General features: G+C 42.7%; 1 protein-coding gene across 3 annotated transcripts in view; it reads left to right on the forward strand.

Moving 5' to 3' along the window:
* The window catches only part of PDS5A (PDS5 cohesin associated factor A), a 118,700-nt gene that overhangs the window by 78,829 nt on the left and 21,059 nt on the right, over positions 1 to 18,812 (forward strand). For all 3 annotated transcript variants that reach the window (XM_075567727.1, XM_075567737.1, XM_075567748.1), the window contains exons 12-20: positions 1,638 to 1,789; positions 5,388 to 5,501; positions 5,954 to 6,035; positions 7,176 to 7,224; positions 8,585 to 8,724; positions 9,399 to 9,514; positions 10,904 to 11,009; positions 12,005 to 12,165; positions 15,345 to 15,468. In XM_075567727.1, the coding sequence (XP_075423842.1) occupies positions 1,638 to 1,789; positions 5,388 to 5,501; positions 5,954 to 6,035; positions 7,176 to 7,224; positions 8,585 to 8,724; positions 9,399 to 9,514; positions 10,904 to 11,009; positions 12,005 to 12,165; positions 15,345 to 15,468 (1,044 nt within the window). The remainder of the gene's footprint in view (positions 1 to 1,637; positions 1,790 to 5,387; positions 5,502 to 5,953; positions 6,036 to 7,175; positions 7,225 to 8,584; positions 8,725 to 9,398; positions 9,515 to 10,903; positions 11,010 to 12,004; positions 12,166 to 15,344; positions 15,469 to 18,812) is intronic.

The following is an 18,812-nucleotide window of genomic DNA, read 5'->3' on the forward strand; positions in this document are numbered from 1 at the left end:
CCCTGTCTGTAGACCTTGATTAATTCAATTGACAACTTGAGTGGGCCATCCACATGTACACCCCATCTCAAGTATATCCCTTTGAAATTCAGAGCAGTTCAAAGAAACAATTCTGACCTGTTTCAGACTCTGCATTTTGTATTTTTGTTAAAAGTGTAGCTCATTAACCCTTTAAGCACCAGAGGGATTAAAAATACCCAATATCTTGTGACATTATCATGACACATAATAGGTGGAATTCATAGCTACAGCTGGTAAGGGCAGTGTTCTTCCGTTTTAAAACTTTCTCAACAATAGCACTTAATTTCTTTCTAAGAAACCGTAAACCGCATCTTTAATTTGTGGTGTTGCAAGCATCAGACTGAAGTGTATTAATAATCATTCTAACCTATCTGTGTTCATGCATAAAGACCAGAAGTGTAGAAAAACAAAAAAAAATTAATACAACTAATTTGAAGAAGAAATTATGGAATTGACCGGTTTAAAAAAATCTATATATATATGTATTTGAGAATAAGCAGATAGTGGACAACAGAGCAACTAAATGCACATTCACATATAGAAAAGGGACTGCCTACAGAAATGAAAATATGGATATCTAAATATAGGTTTTATTTATCGATTGCTTAGAACAGCACTGCGCAATCTTTCCTGCTCTCGACCCCCCCCCCCACTTCCCTCCCTGCTCGCGCCCCTCTCCCTTACCACTTCCTCCGGCGTCAAATGACATTGCGGGGTCACATGACCCTGCAGCGGCAAATGGCAACGTGTCGCTGAAGAGAAGGTAAGTGAAGTTGCAGAGACCTCACGCGATCCCCCGGCATTAATTTAATTGCCTTGGGGGAAGAGCGTGGGCCTCTGCAACGCCTTTGCTCCACCCCCCCCCCTCCCCCCTCCCCCTGTTTGCACACCGCTGACTTGGAACATTATTTAACATGGAGGAGCTAGTCAAGTTTGTCAATCCACAGCTTTCCTCTGTTTATATTAATTGTTTGACGCTGCTCATATAATGTTTATGCTGTAATTGGTAATTAAAATGTTTAAAGACTTAGGAATTTGACAATTTTAAACATACTCCTGTGTATAAATTGCATTACACGATCTGGTGTGCGAAAGCGGTTTAGGCACAGCCATTTATACGGTTTGTGTGAACCATCACTTTCCATGTTAAATTTCAGTTGATACTTTTTCCTCAGCAGAAGAGGAACTATCGGGGTCAAGGAAAAAAAATGTTTAAATGCTTTTTTTTGCCCCTTTTGGATGTTTTGGAAAATGTATTTTTAGATATTTGGAGGGCTAGGGGTGTATTAGTTTGGGATTCTTAATGACTTGGTTTCAGCTACAACCAGTTTCTGCATGAAAAACACTGTCTGAAAACAGGTTTTTAGAATATTAACTTTTGTTATGTGGTTGCTCTGTATTGCAGGGCAGTGTAACCTGTTGGTTTTTTTTTTTTTGTTTATTTAATTTCGTGCAATCAGGACTAGATAACTAATCAAAATATGTATTGCTCAATCTGAGAATTACTTTCTGTGAAATTAGGAATTAAGTAATTAATTTGAATTTAAGAGACTTTGTGTGTGGTTTGGAAGTATGGAATGCTATAATCTGTCAGTTGTTTGTTCCCGCTCCTCTAGTGGCGAGTAAGAAAAGAAGCAATGATGGGTCTCGCGCAGCTGTACAAGAAGTACTGCCTGCATGCAGAAGCGGGGAAGGAAGTCGGAGAGAAAGTGAGCTGGATAAAGGATAAACTTCTGCATATATACTACCAAAATAGCATTGATGACAAGTGAGTCGTCCTCATCTTGTATTTGTCTCCATTGATTGTACTCGGATTAATTGCAAACAGTATGAAATGGCTGTGGGGCATGTTCAGGTAACGTGCCCACAGCCATTGAGAGAGTGGTGTTTTATAGCCATATTTATACAACACATTGTTTCTGTGTGGATTCTCAAACATTCGAATCGTTTCTATTTAAAACCATACGTTTATAAAAAGGAGCGTGAAAAATGATTATGCCACACTATTAAAGACTGAGACTGGTTCAATAATCAACCAGCAAAATCTGGATCATAAACTATTAGGTTGGCTTATTTTGAGATTTACAATTTAAGCATTGGATTACTTCCTCATCTGTTCAAAGCTCTTTTAGTAGACCACTTAATTATTTTGAGTCCTTACTGCGTAATAAATCCCCCTGATAAAGGGTGTCATTTCCTGGATTTATAATCTACTTGGATCTCCACAAACTAATACTAAATATTACTATCAATTCGCTGGGAAGCAAAATGTAGGTTTACAGATAAAGGAAACGACCTGGGGTAGGATCTTGCATAATACGGCCTCTGCCTCTAGATCAGCCCCTATAAGAGACATTCAGTGCAAAGTGTTTCTTTAGAGGCATTGCGCTCAGGCAAGATTTTCCCCGTGTGTCAGACCTGTGTTGTAGAAACGGCGGCTATGTAGACTCTTTCACATTCGATGGGATTGCCCTAAAATTCAACTGTATTTTGGTCTGAGATTAGAGACTTCTTATTTCAGGGGAAATAATCTGCACATTTAGTACTAAACTATTTACCGCTCCCCCCAACATGCAACATGATCATAGCTGCTTTTTCAAACCAATATCTTTACAAAATGTTCTTTAAACTACCTGTTTCGTAAACTTCATCTCGATCTTCTTCTTTTTTTTCATCCTGTACTCCAGGGGTACCCAAACAGGGGTGCGCCAGATTTTTCTGGGGGCTGTGGCGGTTAGAGAGGCCCCACGCTCTTCCCCGAGGCATTTAAATTAAATGCTGGGGATCACGTGAGGCCTCTGCAACTTGCCTTGATTCAGACGGCTGTGTGACGGCAACGCAGCGTCATTTGACGCCACAGGGGTCACGTGACTGCACATGACCCGTGGCGCAATGGCAACGCAATGTCAAATGTTGCCACGGGGTGGCGTTACATGACCCCGTCGTATCATTTGATGCTTGACACAAAGTGAGGGTGGGGGGCGCGAGCAGAGAGGAAGAGTAGGCAGGGGAGCACAGGACAAAGTTTGCGCACCTCTGCTGTACTTTACTCTGTTCTGATTCCTCTTAATTTCTGGTTTATTCAAGAGTAGCTTAAATTATGTTGTCTTTTTAAGGCATATTGGAGGGGGTGCTCTCTATTCATACCAATCTACTATATATTTCAGAAAGCACTGTATGTCTGCGTCCCAAGGGCCAATCGCATAGCACCTTGGGCCTGTCACTCCGGCTCAGGCCATGCCCGCCCCCGCACACCTCTCATTGGCCTGCGTCCAACACCAATGCCACACTGTCCCACCCCTCACTGACTCATTGGCCTGCGTCCAATGCCCGCCCCCGCACACCTCTCATTGGCCTGCGTCCAACACCAATGCCACACTGTCCCACCCCTCACTGAGCTAATACTTCCACACTGTCCCACCCCTCACTGAGCTTTGGGAACGCTTTGCATTTGCAGCACAACCTTCACTGCTCTGGGGCCACGCTTCACAGCTATCAAAACCCTCACCGTCTGCAACCACAGACTGCCCAATCAGGTACAGAATCAGCTACACACAACACCTACACAAAACGCACGATAACACCAAACACTGCACACACACACATTCACACAACACCAAACACTGCAGACACTGCACACACACACATTCACACAACACCAAACACTGCAGACTGCCTCTTCAAAACACCACCCTCGCCCCCCCCCCCCCCCCCCCCGGTCCACGCCACAGATCTCCCTCCGCAACCGCACACCCTCTACAGGCCGCGGCCTACAGTCAAACACCATCGGCACCGATCGCCCTCCCGCTACCTCACACACTGTACGGCCTGCGGACCGACCAGCACGCCACAGATCTCCCTCCCGCTACCGCACACCCTCTACGGCCCGCGGACCGGGACGCACGCCACAGATCTCCCTCCTGCTACCGCGCCCCTCCCATCTCCCGCTAAACAACATCGCCACCGGCTACCTACTCACTTTGGCAGCGGCCCGCACGGAGCTCTTCCGAACGCCAGCGCACGACACATCTCCCTCCCGCTACCGCACACCCTCTACGGGCCGCGGACCGGGACACACGCCACAGATCTCCCTCCGCAACCGCAGACCCTCTACAGGCCGCGGCACCGATCGCCCTCCCGCTACCTCACACACACTGTACGGCCCGCGGACCGCCTACCACGCCACACATCTCCCTCCCGCTACCGCACACCCTCTACGACCCGCGGACCGGGACGCACGCCACAGATCTCCCTCCACAACCGCAGACCCTCTACAGGCCGCGGCCTACGTGTGGGGGGGTGGGCAGTGTGTGTGTGTGTGTGTGTGTGTGTGTGGGGGGGACAGGGACAGTGTGTGTGGGGGAGGGGGGACAGTCTGTGTGGGGGAGGACAGTGTGTGTGTGGGGGAGGGGGGGACAGTCTGTGTGTGTGGGGGAGGGGGGACAGTCTGTGTGTGTGGGGGAGGGGGGACAGTGTGTGTGTGGGGGAGGGGGGACGACTGTGTGTGTGTGTACAGTGTGTGTGTGTACAGTGTGTGTGTGTACAGTGTGTGGACAGTGTGTGGACAGTGTGTGGGGCAGGGGGGACAGTGTGTGGGGGGGGGGGAGACGGTGTGTGTGTGTGTGGGGGGGGAGACGGTGTGTGTGTGTGTGGGGGGGGGAGACAGTGTGTGTGGGGGGGGAGACAGTGTGTGTGTGGGGGGGGGGAGGGGAGATAGTGTGTGTGTGTGTGAGGGGGGGGGGGGGGGGGGGGGTAACAGTGTGACTCCCGGGCAATGCCGGGTCTCTCAGCTAGTGTATTTATAAAAGTCAAATCCATAACCCATGTAGGGGCAGTTAATCAATTTTAAGATCACTGTGGTTTCCAGATGATGAAGAAATCCTTTGACTTCATAAAGATTGGTGGCTTATTTGGACAGTGTAAAGTGGTTGAATTTATAAATTTCTTAGTACAGGTTTTCATTAGGCTGGATCTTTTCTTTAACTTTTAAAAAAAAAAACCACTTTGTGTAATTATATATTAAAGCAACAAAGCGTGACAAATCCTGTTTAAAAAGTGTTATACGTTTATATAATGTTACATATCAACTGCAGCATTTCAACCTGCATCACAAAGTTAGAAGGCAGCCATTTTGTTATGCACGCTGTCAGGATTTTTACAGATTTATAACTGAAGCACCAAACGATTGCCCTTTTAGGTAAGAATGTAGAATTCTACATTGTCCTATGCTTTACATATAAGAAATATGGGGGGGTGTGTTGTATTGCTGCTTTTAAAATTAATCTTTCATCCATCAATGCCGTCTTAGTCACAGTTTGTGGTGATGACAAATTATTTAAAACTTTCTCATTTTATCCCTTCGGCAGGTTGCTGGTGGAGAAAATCTTTGCTCAATTCCTTGTCCCTCATAACCTAGAAACAGAAGAGAGAATGAAGTGTCTCTACTATTTGTATGCTAGCTTGGATCCGAACGCTGTAAAGTGAGTATGCTGTGTAGACTCGCCTAATCGTGTGTAGAGAGAAGAATGTAAAATCAAGCCAGTGTGTGTTCTCATTGCTGCAATAGTGTTCAGCAAGTCCTTCCAACTTCTTGCTTATTTTCAGATTTAGATTTTCTATAACTCTTAATTATTTGACTAAAATCTTACTAATCGTATAAATGTGCAAAAATGTGCTGGAGCACTTAAAAAAGTTATAAAGCAGTATTACATGAGCCCTGTAAACTTGTACACACAAAATAGGCAACCGCTCATGCTGGTTCACTAAACTGTTACTAATTTAAAAGTAGTGTACTCTCCAGACCTTACACACTTTGTGACTCTATAGGTTTTGGGGTGGGGAGGGAGAGAGACAATTGTTGGCAACTATTTAAAATACACCTATGTAGACTTTCAATAATCAGGCTAGTTTTGTTACTTTTGTTAATACGCAGAGCATTAAATGAAATGTGGAAATGCCAGAATATGCTTCGAAGTCACATGCGAGAGCTGTTGGATTTACACAAGCAGCCCACTGTAAGTATTTGTCAAATCATATTTCATTTTTAACTGTGGATGTGAAATTGACCATCAAATGTAATTACATTTAATGTCATTTTATCAGTTCTTGGAAGGTTTGCTGTTTATATGGAAGTGTGCAGCTAATGTTTTATCTCCATCAGTAGAGACCTTTATGAGCAAATCATGTAGGGTTTTTTCTTATTTTTTAATTTTTTTTGTACTAGGTGGGACGCAGGCGGTCTCCGGAGCTGAACCTTGTTAATTTCGGCTCTATGGGCCCCATGCTTCCTGATATGTTTACCTCCAAATGTGCCCTGGTACTGTGTCCCACCCCTCCCCACCCTTTTATACACCTCCGACATTATGTATTCTGAAAAGGCGGATATCCCCAGACTGAAATGAACAGGGTTCAGCTCCGGAGACCTCTTGCTTCCCACTTAGGGATGTTTTTTGCATGAAATGCTCCTTTTAAGTTGAGACTAACAATATTTAAGGAAGCTGCTGCTGTCTGCTCAGCAACTCTGCTCCCCTTTTGCCTGCACGAGTGGGAATACTATTTTAAGATTTTTAATAAAGGTAATTAACAATGGATTTTATTAAAGACAACTTTTAACATGTATGCAGCGTTATCCACCCACTTTTGCCAATGAGGGGTTTTGGTGTGTGGAACAATAGACAGCATGACTTGATGATTCATTGCATTGTAATATGCATCTGTTGTGTGTACTTTTTTTGTTTTTACTTTAGTGTCTGGGCTGATCTACATTTGCTTTAGAATGAGCTGTATCTAAAGGCATTTTGGGTACTTCATACCTATTTAAAAAGAAAATATTAGTCACCACATATTTTTTTTTTTTTTTTGTGTATGTGGTTATTGACGTTTAATGAATGGAGTAGGATAATACTGAATGGTATTTTTGTTTGCTTTATTTGCCACATCATAACAAACAAGCGCAAGTTGTGATCCACTGTTATGTTTTATGGTAACCCCTGCAGTGAAAAAAATACATGGATTTATTCCACAAATGGATTGCCATTTACAAATAAATGACACCCCATTTTAACTATCCTTGGTCCAACATATAAAGTATTTGTTTATTTAATTCTCTTGGGCTTTTAACAGCTCTATTAATGCGTTTCTGTTTTTCTTCCCAGTCGGAAGCAAATAGTTCGTCTATGTTCGGAAAGTTGATGACTATAGCAAGTGAGTATTTTCAGTAAGTCATCTGTTAGTGGTTGCTACAGCTGCATATGGTGGTCGTTTTAAGACATTTCTCGAGTCAAATATTTTACCTTTATTCATAAATGTACTTCATTGGTATTAAAAATGCAAAGTGAAGAGAATTTTTTTTTCAAATGTGTGTGTATACTGTTCTGTGGTTCTCAAGGTACCTTAAATTACATTCTTCCAGCTAAGGTTTTTGAAGTGAAACTTCTTAGCTGGCACAAATTTCCTTCATGGAGACAGTTTGTTATGGAAGTGAGGTAATTGTGGGCAGAAGAGGCCGTATGTGTGATTGTTGCCTGTAGAGGCCATTGGCTCGCGCAGATATGGCCGTCGCATGCGCTGATGTGACCGGCTGGTCCCTCATGCATGAATGCGTCTGTCGATACGAGCCACTGCACGGGCCTAGACTACCTCCGTATCCCGCGCATACAGGGAAGCCCGCCCCATCCTACGCATGGGACTGGCTCTGTCTGCGCATGCACAGAGACGGGCAGCTCCACAAGCATATGCGCACAGACACCCACCACGGCCACCACATGCACAGAGGCCTCCAGCTCTGCCTGCACATGTGCCGAGGTGGCTGGATCAGCAAACGCATACGCTGAGGCAAATAACAGCAAGTGCATGCGCACAGATATCTCCCTCTGTAAGCACGGATGACTCCACATGCGCATGGATGGCAGCCCAACCAATCCTACGCATGCGCAGTTTGGTCCGACTGTGCCTATGCATGCACAGAGACGGTCAGCTCCAAGCCGTTACAGACTCTCATGCGCAGAGCCACCCAGTACCAACAGCACCTGTGTCCAGATAATCAGGCTCGGAACACACACACAAACGCACACACTTTGTGTCCGCATTGTAACTCAGACTTTTTTGCGTTAACACTGAAATTGTATTTTCATTTGAATGATTTTTATTGAATGAAATACTTTTGAGTGACAAAACACAAAAGTTGCACTTGTGTGGTTGGCACACGCCCCATTTTTTTTTATTATTATTATTAAAGATTTGTTGAACCGTTCTTAATCTGAGGTATAGATTTGTTTTGGTTTTTCTCCCCACTACAAAAAAATGAAGCTTAAAACTGATTTTGTATTTTGTTTACATCATGACTCTTTGTATTAGAAATATTTTGGCAAAAGCTTTTAGTTGATAAACAACCTTTACATAAATCGTTATTGATCAGGGTACCATTTGTTTGCGTACAGTTTCTAATCAATGTTCTGGAATGAAGCATGGTACAAAATTATTTGTTCAACAAAGTAGTTGGGAAAGGACCGTTGGTGGTGTAGGTGATTTTTGTAATTCTGTTTTCATTTTTTTTATTCTGCAGAAAACTTACCAGACCCTGGAAAAGCACAAGATTTTGTTAAGAAATTTAATCAGGTTTTAGGCGATGATGAGAAACTTAGGATTCAACTTGAATTGCTAATTAGCCCAACATGTTCATGTAAACAGGCAGATGTCTGTGTGGTAAGGCAAACATTGCATTCTTATACATCTATTTTTTTGTGTTATTAATGAATGTCTTTATCTAGAATTACATGAAGACTTTACACCTTTTGTTCTATTATGCATGTTCTATTAAATGTATCAATGTTCAGTTATACTTTTATATATTCCGAAATTATTCCACCTATATATTAATGACATGTTACTACATGAAACACAATTCCTGCACACAACCTTTCAAAGCTCTCTACCTTTAGAAAACTGGGGATGATTGGTCTCCCTTCCTTCACAGGTTATATTTAACGTAACCTTAAGATGCCCCGAATCCATTCTGAAGTTAGGGTTTTCTTTTCTGTTTAGTTTGATCTTGTTTTTGAGCGATTCTTCCTCTGAATCTCCATAGGGTCTTTTTAAGATCTATGCAATTGTAGTTCTGAGCAGGCATAGCCTATCTATAAAATGGAGAAAAAACTGCTGATCTACAATTTCTCAAAAGCCTACATCAATGAGGTTCCATATTTCAATGCAAAACCATTTTTGTGACATTTTGCACAAAGAGCCAATGGTGATTGCCTACACTAAATACAGTTTTATGAACAATACTACAATGATTCAGTCTCGCAGTTACATCTAGTGAAATAAAGTATTTGGTCCTCATTCAATTCTTTAAATGTCCTTATTTTGTTGTCTTTTAGAGGGAAATAGCTCGTAAACTTGCAAATCCCAAACAGCCTACAAATCCATTTTTGGAAATGGTGAAATTCTTACTGGAAAGAATTGCCCCAGTGCATATAGATTCAGAAGCCATCAGGTATGTTCTGCTACAAATTTTATTCAGTATGTCTATCGTATAAGTATAAAGAATGAAAAAGTTGGCTGCTGCTAGCGGGAGATGCATTGGTTACCCCAAAAGGATCTGTTTTAATGTTGGCGTAGTAATAAACCAGAAGTTGAGGAGTATCTCAGTGCCTTGATTTGGCACCTAATGAGGATAAGCGTGCTATATAAGGGAATTGTGTTTTTGACGAGTTATGGGAATAAAGTATTTTTTCTAAATCTGCATTTTATGAATGGATGCAGTTCTTGTGGGAACAATCTGTAATGTCAAAATATCAAGAAATAACACTGCATTTGAACAATTTGAGATTGTTTCTAACTGTAATTTCATGGATTATTAGAAATGATACAAGTCTCTAGCTGCTTAATAAAGTATTGAGAAGAGATGCTATTATTTTGTATTGAAGTGATACTTCGTGACCAGTGCCAAAGACTGCATAGCAAATGTCTATATATCTTGTCAAAAAAGTCTTCATAGCTTAAATATATACCGTTGTGTTAGCCAGCAGCTGTAAGTTGCCCTAACACACGTGTTTTTCTTGACACATTTTCATTGCTTTATTCTGTTATTTGTGTTTATCATTATTAAAGCTGTTATGGATATAAATCCTAAACAAGAGTGATATGCTGCACACCATGAGAATAATAATACATTCAATATTACTGATGCTGCTGGTTCAATGGGTACCTGTTATGTTCATCCAAATCTGAACTGATGAAAAAGAGATCCAACGCACTGCGGATTTGCTGAATAGGAAAATGTAATGCGCCACACAACGTTTCGACCGTGAAGGTCTTTATCAAGTGTCAGGCATGTTAACAATGTAGGAATACCTATTATATACGCCCCCAAAGGAAGATAATTAAAACCACGTGAAAATCACCAGCAGCTGTCCCATATAGTACTCCTTTAATTAAGTCTCTCCTCCCTCATATGCTGAATGTCCATGCTTCCGCATAAGTCACTGGGGGACGTCATCTGTGCCCCGATAGGCTCCTCTTTCTTCCGAAGTCTCGCGACGGGTAGTGCATCTATCCTGCGCATGCGCCGTCCGCGTCTGCGTTTCACAGACCGGTTCTTCCGCGTTCCAGCATTGGTGACATCATCGCGTTCCCCTCGTCCAATCTGAAGTCCCGCGTCGTCATCTGCAAGTAATCCCTATTATGGACTTAATAGATATACTAGGTATTTCTTCATTGTTAACATGCCTGTCACTTGATAAAGACCTTCACGGTCGAAACGTGTGGTGCAATAAATTTTCCTATTCAGCAAATCTGCAGTGCATTGGATCTCCTTTTCATGGATATAAATCCTAGCATAGTACCTACATTTTGCACATATATATATTTTTTTTCCCCCTAGTGCTTTAGTAAAGTTGATAAATAAATCGATTGAGGGGACAGCTGATGATGAAGATGAGGGTGTAAGTCCTGATTGTGCCATACGGGCGGGGCTGGAACTACTTAAGGTATGTCATGAAGTGTATGGGCTGGCTATGTGTTTAACTCGTTGTTTAATAACATTTTACTAAAATAGTTACGTTGTGGGTCTCCAATCACATGCCACTATAGTTTGAAAATTCAAAGTTCTGGATGTCTGCCCAGTTTAAATCACAGATCATATGAGACTTGACACGACATTTTAGTATAGATTTGTCATATATTTATACCACCGTTTTTAATTAACCTTTTTAACTCCCTGTCTAGTAACTGACACGTTTCTCCCTGGCCTCTGACTACTAATTAAAGCAAAATGTGTTGTATATTCTATTGTATTTCATACTATTATGTATTTGGGACTAAGTTTGCAAAGCTAGTAAATAAAAATATAACTTGCTAGTAACAAATTATGGAACAATTACTGTGAATAGTAAAGGAAATGCTTTTTGGCTTGAAGTAGCTTTACTTCATTCTGAGTGAACACGGCACCTTCAGTGTGTGTAATCTGGAGGTAGAATTTTGTGGGATGCAAATGGCCTTGTTTAATGTACTGTGTGGGGCACTCCATGTCGGGGAAGCCACAACATGAATGGCGCTGCGACGCTTCCTTAACATGGAGAAGTGGCGTCACTGTATATTTTGTAATGGCCAAAGTGTATAAAATGATGGTTCTGGTTACAAGTCTTTTAAAAATTGTTCCAAAAGGCAGTGGGTTGAGGTTTGTCACGGTGTATCTCCTAGGTATGTTTTATTTAGGTCATTTCCGAGTTTGACTCGCAAGCTAAATACCACAGCTCAAACAGATACAGAAACAGTTCTCCCCTGATTTATTAATTTTCTTGGCATGACTTCATTTGATATTCTGAAATATAATAATGTCATACTTGCTGAGGTATTTGAATGTGAAAATAGTGTTTATTTTGCATCCTTTATATCAAAAGATTTTGTGAAATTGTGATGGTGATTTATTTTTTTGGTGACCAGTCTTACACATTTGAGGTTTTCTTTCACCCCCTTACTGCAGGTACTGTCGTTTACACATCCTACCTCATTCCACTCTGCGGAGACGTATGAATCTTTCCTTCAGTGCCTCCGTATGGAAGATGACAAAGTGGCAGAGGCAGCTATCCAGATTTTTAGGAACACAGGGCACAAAATAGAAACAGACCTACCACAGATCAGATCGTAAGTTATGTATTTCCACAGCCTTCCATGGTAAACGTTAAAAGGTAGAGATCAAAGAAATCATTATTTTTAGCATTTAAAAAAAAGGGGGGGGGGGACATGGGCAAGATACCAACATGGAGTTAAACTCGGTCTTTCATGAGTTCTCCTATAATGTTAACACCTTGCAATATGTTTTTTTTTTTTAGTGGTAAAAATCATGATTTCATCTTTAGCTTCTAGAGGTTACCATGGTAACCCGTAGACTGCGCTGAGCTCCTTTTTACCTCTGAAACGTTTCAAACATTTATTTTCTGAACTGAGCAGCGAATTAAAAAAATACAAATTTCAGGGCTGATTACTGTTTTTTAAGTTCATTTGTAGTGAACATATTTGATCTAAAATGTATGACGTCGAGGTTTGGCCATGCTTGGCTTATTCTGAGATCCTACTGGAAGTGTGCTACAGCAAGCTGTGTGGCAGTGTGGAGGAGAAGTGTTAGCCAGGAGAATATGCAGGATTCTAATGTTAATAATATACTACTAACTATATCCGGTGTAACATTCGCCTGTCTAGGAGATCTGAACGGTTATTACTTAAATACTACTCTGTTTTCACCCCTCCCTGTAATGCCTTGCGGTCTCTTGTCCCCTCTTCCCCACTTGACTCTCTCCTCCGTTTCCTCTTTATACTCTCTCCTTCCCTCTCTGTGCTTTACTGTCTGCTCCTCTCAATACTCTCTCACTACTCTCTCTCTCCTCGCTGTCTCTGTTACCTCCTACTGACCTTGCTGTCTCTCCTCCCCTCTCTTTGCACCCCATCCTGCCCGATGTGCACATAGCTCTCCATTCCCTCCTTGTCATCCCTCTGTCTCCTCTCCTTGCTGTCTCCCCTCCATCATGCCCTGCTTCTCTTTACACTTTCTCCCCCCCCCCCCTCTCTCTCTCTTTGCACTCACTGCTTTACTGTCTGCTCCTCTCTGTGCACACTACACTCCTTCCTCTCCTACTCATCTCATCTGTCGCCAACCTTACAGTCTGCACTGCCATTAAAATACCTTCCCCCAGTTTTCTGGGTGAGAGACCATTCAGTCTATCACAGAGGGGGAGGGATTTATGCACATCTTTATATAGCCCCACCAGTGTACTCGGCGCTTTACAAAGACCATACAGTAGAGGGAATTATAATATCAGACAATCCCTTCCCCGGAGAGCTTACAATCTAAGTGGTATGTTGGGAAACTTAGAGACAGCAAGTGAGGGAATAAGTGCAGTATATGGCAGTGCTTGGCCACAGTGGTTGGTAGGAGTGACTGAGGGTGTGGGACAGTAGCCATGAGTGCAGGCTATTGGGATGATTCTTTTGAGAGGTGTGTTTTAAGGTTAGCCGATAATTATATGGGTTAACACCATTAGCCGGGAAAGAGGTGTCAGGGAGGCGTGGGTGAGAACAGCTGTGTATATGGCTGGGTCCAGGATTAGAGGAGAGAGAGAGAAGGTGAGAATTGGATTTGTAGGGGTGCTTTTTATTGAGGGGGTGTAGTAGTTGGGAAAGGTGTGTACATAGTGGTGCAGTGTATAGGCACATGCATAGGTGGGAGGGGGGGAGATGAAGAAATGTGGATAGGAGAGTGGGTAAGTTGGAGAGAGCATAAAAGTTTACAAAGGAGTGAGTAAACAGCAAACATATAAAAAGCAATAGGGAGGCATAATGAGATGCAGGGAGAGGTCCCATGTATTGAAGATGAGTAGGATGTGAAAGAGCAGATATATAAATCGGGTTTGGGAGGGCAGTGTAGCACTGAAGGTTGGTTACACAGCAGCTTTGAACGTTGGTCTTTTAGATGTGATAAAGTTGTCAGAGCATTTAGAAAGCCAATTTCTCAGTTAAAGGGTCAAAGTGCAGAGTTCAATTCTTGTATTCAACTCCACAGACACTTTGTATGTTATGCAGCCAATGTGCAGTCTCATCACACAGGATGTGCCATCTCATTGGCTGTCCCCAGGTGAGTGACAGGCAGCTGAGGTATCACAGAGTGATGTTTAGACATCCATAGATAGATATATATCTATATATATATATATATATATATATAGATATATATCTTTCTCTAACACACACACTACTGTTTGTTATAAAGGGATTTACAAAGGTGTCAACTTTCTGAACTGCTCAGTCCCTTTATCAGTCAAGTGGTAAATTAGATGCTGATGTTATGTTGAGAGGGAGAGTGTACACTGTGTTAAATAGTAATAAACTTCCAAGTTGAGGAGACATGAACGGTGGCCTATAAATATGTGTAGATTGTTAGAAGCTAGTCACAGTCTGCACAACACAATTCTCTGCTGCATTATGAACAATACAACATTGGGTTAGTATTGTAGCTATATAGAGAGATATATAGATATATAAGATACGATACGGTGTAGAGACGAATATAAAAGGCAGCACTCCAAATGGTTGTCAAAAGAATATTGTATTGTGATGACCTTGAGAAAGGTCCCGCACGAAGGACCGAAACGTTGGAAATGATGTCTTGTTAATACAATATTCTTTTGACAACCATTTGGAGTGCTGCCTTTGATATTAGTCTCTACACGGTATTGTATTGCCTATTTGTTTTATACAGGATTTGAACCCACCATGTTGATTTCCCCGACGGAGTGCCTATTGTTCTTTATCTATTGTGTGTGTGTGTGTGTGTGTGTGTGTGTGTGTGTGTGTGTGTGTGTGTGTGTGTGTGTGTGTGTGTGTGTGTGTGTGTGTGTGTGTGTGTGTGTGTGTGTGTGCGCGCGCGCACACCATACACACACCATACACACACCATACACACACCATACACACACCAAATAGATAAAGAACAATAGGCACTCCGTCGGGGAAATCAATATGGTGGGTTCAAATCCTGTATAAAACATACACACATACATACACACACATACACACACACACACACACACACACATACATACACACACACACACACACACACACACACACACATACACACATACACACACACATACACACACACACATACACACACATACACATACACACACATACACATACACACACACACACATACACATACACACACATACACACACACACATACACACACACACACACACACACACACAATGTTCTCTTTTAAAATGTATGAATATTTAACTTTTGACAACATTTTTTTTTAATAGGACGCTTATTCCAATTTTGCACCAGAAAGCCAAAAGAGGTACACCGCACCAAGCTAAACAAGCTGTTCACTGCATCCATGCCATATTCTCGAATAAAGAAGTGCAACTGGCTCAGATCTTTGAGGTAAAGTTCTGCAAGATTTAAGCAAATGTCTGTTTTCATTATGAAATCTTTCTTCTGCAAATGTAAATCATGACAGTGGTGTTTTTTTTTTTTAAGGCTAATATCTTCATTTAATTGCTTGTAGCAGTAAATACCTGTCTTTACTCTTAAATTGGCCAGCAGGGTGTTGAAGTCGTAATTATCAGCACTTATGAGGCTAAGGCCCCTCTGCCTCAGACCACGCGCCCGCACTGCAGCCAGGCGGCGCGTGGAGAGGCACTTGACCTCTATCTGCGGTCTGTAGGGAGCGGGGGGCCGGGGGCGTGACCAAAACGGGTGGGCGTGGCAATGATGTCGGGGGGCGGGGCCATCACACTGTCTGTGCAGGGGGTTCCCTCCCCCCTGTGCATCTGCAGACACTATAGGGTTTAATCTGGGGGGGGGTCTTCCCTCTGGTCTCTGTCTCGGCTCACACAGTATGAGGAGAGCTTCCCTCTGTCTCGGCTCACACAGTATGAGGAGAGAGTCTGTGGGAGGGAGCAGGGGGGCTCCCTTGGTGCTACACAGTTCATTTGGAAGGCAAATCGCTGCTTGCTCCTCGAAGCCTCCCCCCCTCCTCTCCTCATTGGCTCACTGCCACACCACGTGATGCGTCGCCGCTCGGGATTACAATTCTCTTGCATCCCCTGGCGGCTGATGCGTCACAGCATGTAGTGAGCCCCGCAGGGAGGAGGGACTGGGACGGCTCGGGAGGATACAAGCAGATGGTGAGTAGCGCACGTCGCCGGACGCAGCGGGACCAAAGCCTGAGAGAATACACATTGTATTGTAATGTGCTGCTATAATGGGTTAGAACATGGTTGTGTGGAGGAGAGGCGGATCTCTAGACATCTACTGATAAGGAATGTCTTAAATAACAAAGTAAAAACTGTTTTCACTTCAAATTATTTTCTGAAATTGCTATCCTATTTGATTTTAAAATATTGCATGTAGATTTGCTGACTATTGCATTTACAATGTACATTTACTACAAGTATGTCCTAGTCAAAGTTATGACAAATACATGGTTACAATGAGTGTAATGGGCTATACAGTACATGATATACAGGACATTTTATGCACAGTTAAAGATGATATATTTTAAAGGCGTATATTACAGTTACCAGTTTAAAATGTGAGACAGCTTTAGTTTTGAAAGAACCTCCCTAAGCCTGCTGGTCAGAAAGCGAATCGCACAGCAGATGCTAATGCCAATTATCGACTATGGAGACACAGTACTGTATATGGCTCGGCACCCCAAACCCACCTTGGCAAACTTGACACCCTCTACAATTCAATTTGTCGTTTCGTTCTCCAATGCAACTACAGGCAGTCCTCGTTTTACAACGCTTCGCTTTACAACGAATGGCTTATCCAACGCTATGCAATTCATACCTATATTCGTTTTTACAACGCCAAAATGGCTTATCCAACGCTCTTACGACGCTTTGCAACATTGTGTATGTGTGTATATATATACACATTCACATAAACAACGTTGCAAAGCATCGTAAGAGCGTATATATATAATATTATACTATATAATATTATACTATATAATATATTATTTATTATGTTATATTATATATATAATACAGTATATACACTATATAATTTGTGTGTGTGCTGCAAATCTTATTGCCTGCATAAAATATTTGGTGTATTTTAGTATTAAAAATGCCTTCAGGAACGGAACCTTTCATTTAAACAGTTTTCCTATGGGAAAGCGTGTTTCGCTTTACAACGTTTCGCTTTACAACGCCATTTTGAGTAACGCATTGTGTCGGATAACCGAGGACTGCCTGTACAACACACATCACTGCGAAATGCTCCAAGATGGTCATCACTCGAGTCTAGGCGCAAAGTTCACCTTTCCTGTCTTGCCTTCAAATACTTTCTGGGCAAGCTACCCACCTATCTGAACAAGCTCCTCACCCCAACCACATGCAGCACTTATCTGAGATCTGACTCCAAAAGACTGTTCATGGTCCCAAGGCTCAATAAAGTATCCGGCTGCTCCTCCTTCACACAATCCGCAGGCATCTGTAGTTATTAAGATCCTTGGTAGTGCCAGTTACTTTGTCGTTTTTCCACAAGGCATCCCTAAGATGATAGAGCACTATAAGGTTGGTTGTAACCCACGGAAGGTGGGCCCCCCGTACTCTTATTCTGCGTAGTGGAGCATGGGTATCACAGAGTTTTAAGAACTCTGATGGGAAATTGTCGAGTGCGGGGTCGGGAATTAAGTAGATTCTGTACCAAGGGCAGCTGGTAAGATCAGTCAGGAACTGTTGTGGGTTAAAGTTTCTAAATGTTCTGGTGAGGAGAATGTAAAAAGTTGGGGGGGGGGGGAGGGGGAGAGAGTTGCTCAGTATGTGTTTAGCATTAAGCTTGGGGACTCGGATGTATGCGGTTCTAGGATGCATGTGAGAAATGAAGTTGAGTGTTGGGTGGGCTGGTCTCTTTGGAAACGTGTGTTTTTAGGGAACTTGTATGTATGGTGGGGGTAAGAAAGGAGAGAAGCGCACACCTCATAGCATAGTATAGTATTATCTTCTTTACCTGGCGCAAAGAATGGAAATGCGCTTACAAAATATATGCATCAAGAGCAATGAACAGAAATGCTGTTGGGGCATCTGTAGTCCAGGAATAGTTTAGACAAGGATACACTCAATCTTGTTGGCGTGTCCACCAGACTTGTCTGTCCGGTATCACACCTCTGCTGTCCTGGTGCCACGTGAGCAATGCGCCGCCGCGTCACCACGTCGTGAGGTCACCGCGACACAGACGTCCGTCACAGGAATGGGCACGGAGGATGGTCTTAGCGGGAGTAAACACCACAGACTCCACTTGCTAGTCCTTCTCCTGCACACCAATTCCTGCTACACCCACAGCTCACTAGCAGCCAACCAAAAGCCACCCCACGCGCTTCGAGGCATTACCTCTTCGTTACAGGTGTGGCTTTAGTTGGCAAACATGTCCCCTTAATCAATATTATATATTTATATAATTCATCATGACTTTTTCCTCAGTGTGTTACTGATTTATTGTATAGGTTAGGACTATGAGGTAGTTGTCTATATCCCCATAGATATGGTCTATTGCATACCTACTCCCTCCCCATGTTCTACCTACACTCCATTGTGCTTAATTCAAGTTTCATTGCAAGGAGGTATGTGATTGCGGTGTCATTTAAATGAAATGCTGGGGGAGGACACTGTAAGGACACTGTAACTAACTTTCCTTGGCTTCCAGCGACACATCGTCATGGTAACCCGGGGGGGGGGGGAACTCGAGAGCAGGCTGGGGGAAATGATTGTGCACCC

The sequence above is a fragment of the Ascaphus truei genome, chromosome 1 (assembly GCF_040206685.1).
Source record: "Ascaphus truei isolate aAscTru1 chromosome 1, aAscTru1.hap1, whole genome shotgun sequence".
Taxonomy (NCBI): Eukaryota; Metazoa; Chordata; class Amphibia; order Anura; family Ascaphidae; genus Ascaphus; species Ascaphus truei.